The sequence below is a fragment of the Salvia splendens genome, chromosome 21 (assembly GCF_004379255.2).
Source record: "Salvia splendens isolate huo1 chromosome 21, SspV2, whole genome shotgun sequence".
NCBI lineage: Eukaryota > Viridiplantae > Streptophyta > Magnoliopsida > Lamiales > Lamiaceae > Salvia > Salvia splendens.
The window spans coordinates 3,818,390-3,826,008 of NC_056052.1; the positions used below are offsets into that span (position 1 = coordinate 3,818,390).

The following is a 7,619-nucleotide window of genomic DNA, read 5'->3' on the forward strand; positions in this document are numbered from 1 at the left end:
CAATTTGGGTGAGTAATCATAATGCTGCAGCTTTGGCAATTCTTTTCTCTTCAATCTGCAGTTTAGGCGATTACTCTGTTTTATGCAGTGATACATATACATTCATCATAGATTGTAATGTTGTTAGGTAGAGTAGGGATGAAATTGGAGTGTAATTGTAAAAATTAAGATGAAATTTACTGAAATGATCTTGGTATGTATAAATAGAAACAAGCCCAATATTATTATCAATGGCTACAGCTAAGCACCAAAAAATACAAGCCTCTTTCCTATTGTTGATTTGTTTCACTACTCTTGGTTGAATCAACATGTGTTTATTCAGAATCCAAAACCTGCTGTTTACATGTCTCCTTTGTTTGCTACTAAAGATCTTCAGTATGTATTCCACTTTGCTGCTGATGCATTCAGAGCTGTCTAATTCCAATGTGAGTATATGGCTGTTTGATTCTTGCTATACTTGGTTTTATTGATTATCTCTTGACTTATGCAGTATTACATGCTATCATCGTCGGAGCTTCTATCATTCTGCATGTTGTATCTGCTAAGCACCGGCAATGGCGCTGCCGCTGATATTCTGAATGATCTTCCTGAACACATCGTAGCTTTGTCTTGCATTCTCCCTACATCTTTGCACACATTATCTAGTATCGAGAGAAAATCTCGTATGACCATGAAAATCCTCAAGGGATGAGCTTCTCTTTTCGCATCATCTCCATGAAAATACTGTGTTACCTCTTTCACCAAGGACAAGGCTTTTCTCTCTTCAGCCTTGACCCTGGAAATTTCATCATCAGCTTCTTCCAGAAACACTTTCATCGAGTCGACAAACTTGTCTTGTGCAATATTACTCTCGTACTGCAGGAACTGCCTGACTGTCTGAAATCCCTGTTCGAGCTTGGCTACATAGCTGCTCAGAACATCGGAGTCCATCCCTGCTGCATTTTTGACATTGCCAAGCTCTTTGCTTAACCCTGCTACAACCTGCAATCCTTCCTTTTTGAAATCTTCTTCATTGAATTTTAGATTGCTTTTTTGCAGCTGACTTTCACTTCTTGTATTGGTACCTGTTCCTTCTGATCTGATAACCTCTTGGACAACGAAGTGAAGTAAGGTTGTCTTACCATCTTTTCCTTTTATGTCCACTAGTTTCAGCAAAGTGTCCAATTTGAAAGCTTTTGCATCACCACGGTTAGTACCACCGTTCATGTGATTTCCTGTCCGTAGAACAGCTTCAAGTAGTTTAAGAAATAGGCTACTATTCTTCAGTTCTTCACTGGCTTCCTGATTGCATCAAAAACCATATATAAGACCATTTATGTGGCTGACAAGTAACTGAGGTGAGCAGGTGCACAAATATATGTAGCTCTTGTTGTAGCAGCAAGTTAAACTAAACAGATTAATGGGTAGTACCTCTAGGGTTTGAAAAGACTTCCTCAAATACTTTACTTCCGTATTGAAGTTTGCTTTAAAAAGTAGTGCCTCCACTCTTTTAAAGGCAAATGGAATATCAAGTATTGCCTTGAGGAATCGCTCCGCTGTGCCTAGTTTAGAGATCTCGCCATTATATTCTCTAAGTTTTATCTCTTCTTCCTTGCTTGGTGCCATCTTCACTAAAGTCTCAAAAAGTTCTGGACCTAGTCCTTCTTGATTTCCTGTGGCACCAAAACAGATGTTTTTTTCCATTTTATGGTAAACTATTCTAAAATTTCTGTCATATATGATAATTATGGGTTTTATACAGAAATAGAATATGCATTTCATGAATTTTACAAGCAAAATGATTCTGTTCTTATTGAATAAATAAAACCTAAATATATATGTATGATAGGCACAATGTTGTCAAATAGCGGCTATAGCGGGGATATAGCGCTATAGCATATCAGTTTTTAATGAAAACGCTATCGCTACACCGATACGTAGCATTTTTCTGTGGCGGCCGCTAAGCCCGTGGCGGTCGTGGCGCTATAGCGCTACCATATCCCGCAATAGCGGTATTTTAGCCCAATTTTGACTTTTTGGTGCTAATTTTGACTTTTATTGGGCTTTTTATTTTTTTAATTTAATTTTGCATAGGCCCAATAATTCTAACCCAAATAATTCTAGCCCAATAATTCTAACCCAAATAATTCTAACCCCAATAATTCTAAACCCTAATTCCACAACCCTTTTAATCTCTACTGTCGCCCACAATCTGCCACCCACTGTTGCCGCCGACAGCAGCCGAGCACCTTCAAACAACAGTCCAGCGACCAGCACCTTCCAGCTTTCAGCACCTTCCAGCACCTTTCAGCTTTCCGACAAGGTATTTTTCTATTTTGTGGTTCTATTACATGCTTTACCATCAACGATGTTTATTGTTCATATGTCGTAGTATGAGCTAGCATCATAGGATGTTTATAGATCAGCAACTGCTCTTTTGCTTCAAACTTGCGACTGTAATTTAAATAGGAAAAGAAGGAACAGAAATCAGTCTTGAATTTTTTTGTATTTGTTTACTCAGCATTCCTCCCTTGCCATCTTTTGATGGCTGAGCCTGAGTGTCATAGTATCTTTTACTTTCAAAGTTTAAATGGAGAAGAACATTTTTCCATATGTTGTAAACCTTTCTACAAAATATTGCTCTACATTTAAACATAAAGCAAACACAATATATTGACCAGTGAATTAATCAGAATTTGATTTTGGATCTAATAATTTTTATAGATCAGCAACTGCTCTTCTTCTGCTCCAAATAGACAATTATTCAACTCTCTAATTATATCACATGCTTTACCCATTTTATTGTTTTCTTTTATTTGCAAGAATGTCTCATGGAGAAGCTTCAACAGCTGCCACTAGTGGAAAATGTTCGAATAGAACTGATCCGGGCTGGAAGTATTGTTCTCCCGTTGATGAAAAGTTGACTAGTAAAGTCAAATGCCACTTTTGCAACAAAGAGATGAACGGGGGCATCACAAGAGCAAAAGAGCATCTGATGGGCAAGAAAGGAAAGGTTGCCCCATGTCCTAGTTGTCCGAAACAGGTGCGAGATGAGCTTTGGGATCACTTCCAATCCAAAAAAAATTTTGGAAGCTCAGATTTTGCGAAGTATACACAGTATGTCGATCTAGGTAGTACTGATAGTACGAGTGGCATTGGCAATGCAGATGAAGATGCTACAGTAGTGAGAGGGCCGATGGATGCGTTTATGAAAAGGGGTGCAGCTGCAAGTGCTGGAAAACTAAGCAAAGAGAATATGAGGCAACAGAATGTGAAAGAATCTCTTGATAAAAATGCTGTAGCACTAGTCCACCAGGATATTGCTCGGTTTTGGTATCATGCAGGCTTGTCGTTCAATGCGATTCGGTTGTCGTACTTTGATCGGATGGTTAAATCAATTGGAGAATTTGGCAAGAATTTGCCAGTTCCGAGCTATCATGACATCAGAGTTCCTCTTTTGCACAAAGAGATGGAACATACTGAAGCATTATTGGAGAAAAAGAAGAAGGTATGGACGGAGGTTGGTTGCTCGATTATGTCAGATGGATGGTCTGATCGGAAACAGAGGAGTATTATTAACTTTTTAGTTAATTCTCCTAGTGGATCGGTATTTATTAGATCTATTGATGCATCTGGCATTGTGAAGACAGGAGAAAAAATATTTGAGATGCTTGATTCTATGGTTGATGAAATTGGTGAAGAAAATGTTGTCCAAGTAGTAACAGACAACGGGAGTAATTATGTTGCAGCCGGGAAGTTGTTGATGGCAAAGAGAGAGCATCTTTATTGGACTCCATGTGCGGCACACTGTATAGACCTAATGCTCGAAGATATTGGTAAGATTGCCGTGATTAAGAATACAATTAAGAGGAGTATTAGTCTTGTTGGCTATATTTACAGTCATGGTTTTACCTTAAACTTGTTAAGGACTACCACAAACAAGAAGGAGTTAGTGAGGCCGGCCATCACTCGATTTGCTACGTCCTATCTATCATTGCAAAGGCTTCAAGAGGAAAGGGAGAACCTTAGGAAAATGTTTACTTGTGATGAGTGGATGCAAAACAAGCTATCAAAGGAGGCGAAGGGGATCGAAGCAACAAAGACCGTCATGAAGACTTCCTTTTGGAATAATGTCGTCTACATTCTCAAAATAATGGGTCCCCTTGTAAGAGTGCTTAGAATGGTGGATGGTGAGAAGAAGGCAGCGATGGGCTACATCTATGAGGCAATAGAGAAGGCGAAAGAGGCGATCAAGAAGTCTTTCAATGGGATTGAAAAAAAATATGAAGATGTTTTCAAGATAATTGATAAAAGATGGAGTTGTCAACTCCATAGGCCATTGCATGCAGCTGGATACTTTCTGAATCCAAGCATCTTCTATGATAACAGGGACTTGAACTTTGACAGTGTGGTGACTAAAGGGTTATATGCATGTATTAATCGATTGGCGACATCAAAAGCAGAGGAAGATAGGGTGCTTCAACAGTTGAATGTGTACACAAACGCCGCAGGCGACTTCTTTGGTACCGAGGCTGCGCAACGGCAAAGGAAGATTGTACATCCCGGTGCAGTAGAATTATAAAACTGTGTGCACTCAGCAACACTCCAATCCCTTCTCATGGACCTAGTGATGAAGTTTTATTGCATCAAGTGCTTATCATCTTCACTTATCTCAATATGATGCTATTCTAACTATCATATTATGTTACTGCATCTTGGTAGTTCAATTTTTTTATGATGAGTTAGCATGTGGGTTTTCAAATGTGGGCATATAGTTTTATTGGAATTCACTCTGATGGCTCGTGGCTGTGGACCCTGCCGATTGCCTCTTAACTAGAAATTGATTACACACAGTCTTATCCCTGATTGGCATTTGGCCCTCAAACCTTGATTGTTGCTTCATATAGTTTTTACAAATGACTCGCTTGGACATAAATCCTGCAGTTAATGAGGTAATAGTTTCTTTTGCAGACACCAAAAACTTTAATCTTCTGTCTGAATGGACTTCAAATTTGAAAATTTACTTTACATATCAAGTCATCTTTGTACTTTTCTGGTTATAGTCTATTTTTACCAAGTTCAAATTCATGTTTTCCTTAGATACATGTATAGGACATCAGGTTAACAGCTAGCTAGCTGCTAACTTATTTTTATTCCTGTGCTATAGAAACTGGAATAGGGGAAAGGGTACATACCATCTAAAAGTGCTTCAGAGACTTCATCTCTTGTCACATTCAAAGCACGAAGAAGAATAGCAATATTCTGGGACTTCTTGGAATCTAGTATTCTGTTCTCCTGCTCAAAAGATGGGAGGACGAATTTCCTAGGTGCTTGTCTTGGTACTGGAGTAGCAGAATTACATCCAAATAACGACTCCATGGCACCCTCGTTCAACCTGTGGGCACACGAAAGAAATATCATAGAACCACTCTTAGTTCCTATAAGAAAGGTTTTATTTTACTTACTGAAATGAGGTTGACTTTAAATGGTCCCAAACAGTGTCTCTGTCTGTAGTGGCCCGTACTTTGTCCCAATGCAATTGCTTCATCTTGGTTCTTGATTCCTTGCTCTCAGCATCAAACTTTTCTGGTGAACAGACACCTTTGTTAACTTCTTTGACATGCCTTGTCTTCTCTGACAATGGACTTGCTTTCGGGCTAGGACTTTTTGAGCTTGACCTTCTTGTTTGCTTGAAAATAGGTGAAGTATATGTCTTTGCCGCCGCATGTTTTCTTGTCATTGCTGATGGCTGGGGAGGTGGAGGTGGTGGTGGTGGTGGTGGGTGTGGAATTGTAAATTTTGATGCCTTCTGCTCATAATTGGCCACTGATCCAGATCGATACTGTTGTATGACTGGCAATGGAGGTGATGCTGAAAATTTGGTCCTGCTAGGAGAAAGTGGCAGTGGTTTGCATGACTGCAACGGTCCCAAGGAAGTTGTTGGTTGTGGTGGTGAAGGCGGTTTGATTGATGGTACATTCGCAGGCCTTGTATCTGGAGAAGACGCTAAAATCGAGATTTTGGTGGAGTCCTCTTGGAATGAGGTAGAGGCTTAGAAGCAGGATTATCTGGTCTGGCCTGGCTCACTGGGCTGGTTTTGTTGCTTACATTGTAGTGTTGCGAACTTGGGGACTCGTTACTTGGAGACATATCTCGTGGGGTGACAAAACAGGTATCATGGCCCTCATCATCTGATGATGACATGGGCGGTGGCGAGCTCATTCTTGGAGGTGGTGGTGGCTTCGTCAATGGTGGCATTGACTGAAGGTTGGGACTGGGTCTATAATGATTGAATCTTTTACCCGAGTTGAGCTTGTGGTACGGTGAGCCACTGGCAATGTTGGCTTCATTTACCAAACCACTGGTGGTGGATGGCTCTGTTGTCTCAAGGCAGGGGAATGCAGGTGGTGGCAGTCTTGATTCTTCATCTATCCTCTGTAGATTTTCACCAACAAGCTTCTGGGACTCGTCGCTGTGGTGTTCTCGGCGGTTCTTGCAGAGAAAAAATGCCAAAACTAACAGCATTCCCACCGTTACAAGTGTTGATGCTGTTATGATCACCGGTTTCTTGACTGGGTTCGGTGGTGGAGGAGCCTTGGTGGCTGGACTGGCCACTGATGTACCGATGTCTGGCAAAGGCGGGGGTTGATAGCCCTGATAAAATGCTGGAACTTCATTTGAGAACGGCTCGCCTTCATCCGGGATGTCTGGCATGGGAGGCGGAGGTGGAGGCAGCGGTATTGAGTCCACCGGAAACAGAGGTTGGTGCAGAATTCTCCTGCTGTTGTGCTGGCATGTACGCTCCGGGCAGTTTGATTGTGCTCCATTGATTACTTGGACCCTGAATGACGCGACGAGTGATATGATGAGGAACATTCTCCAGATATGATCTCTCATCTTTTGCTTCTTTTTTTGGTTTACTCCATTTCTCTGTTTTGTTCCTACATTTGAATGTGTTTGTGAGAGCGAGAATTCTGAGGAGCAAGGTGAAGTGATGTTATGAGGTAGTAGCAATGAGCTTAGAAATGGCCTTCCAATACAAACAATGACAAGGGTAACCTTTCTCACTACTCCAGTAAAGAATCTAATTGTGCAAGTAAAGTTTCTGTAGCATTTGCTAATTAGTTTTAGAATTATCTGTTGTAATGAAGATTTAAGTACAAACTTATGCAGATGCTCTGTTTTATTGCTTCAGTTTATTCTCTTTGGTATCACTGTCACGCTTTGAACGAAACAAGCAACACTAGCAATTAGATGCACATTTTAAAAAGATCCTTCACATGTTCTAGCTAAATTGATTTGGGAAAGTGATTTGCCAAGGAAAGAATAATTGTGTTGCTTGCTCACATGAATATCATAACTAAGATAATAATAATATGGATGCATTGTTAGGTATACTAGTTTATTAATCTTTTGTTATGATTTATTTATCGATTGTTAATTAATTAGGGTGGATGGATGTCCAATTGAATGCAACAGAGTGTGCCTAATTTGTCTTCGATCCGATCAAGCACATTGATATGTAATTATAAATCAAATCAAATCAAATGGTCTCATATTAGGTGATAAATAATACTAGTAGAATAAAATTGAACAAAATAATTATTAAATCATTTTAAACTAAGGTTAGGATTAGCAAT

At 40.0% G+C, this 7,619-nt stretch overlaps 1 protein-coding gene and 1 pseudogene across 2 annotated transcripts; one reads left to right on the plus strand and one right to left on the minus strand.

Annotated features, from left to right (window-relative positions):
- Positions 1 to 477: 477 nt before the first annotated feature.
- Positions 478 to 7,187, minus strand: LOC121784778 (annotated as a pseudogene).
- On the plus strand, positions 2,213 to 5,288 carry LOC121784767. Of its 2 annotated transcripts, XR_006046779.1 has the most exons (3): positions 2,213 to 2,302; positions 2,803 to 4,931; positions 5,147 to 5,288. XR_006046779.1 is itself a non-coding variant. In XM_042182999.1 (2 exons), the coding sequence occupies exon 2, from the start codon at positions 2,804 to 2,806 to the stop codon at positions 4,559 to 4,561; it is 1,758 nt and encodes a 585-aa protein (XP_042038933.1). In that variant the 5' UTR covers positions 2,213 to 2,302; position 2,803; the 3' UTR covers positions 4,562 to 5,181. The 2 variants fall into 2 exon arrangements, 1 of the variants encoding a protein (XP_042038933.1); XM_042182999.1 differs by having other exon boundaries at positions 2,803 to 5,181.
- Positions 7,188 to 7,619: the final 432 nt, after the last annotated feature.

What these genes read in the sequence shown, in the direction of transcription:
- LOC121784767 (XM_042182999.1), top strand. Translation starts at nt 2,804, where the DNA reads ATGTCTCATGGAGAAGCTTCAACAGCTGCCACTAGTGGAAAATGTTCG.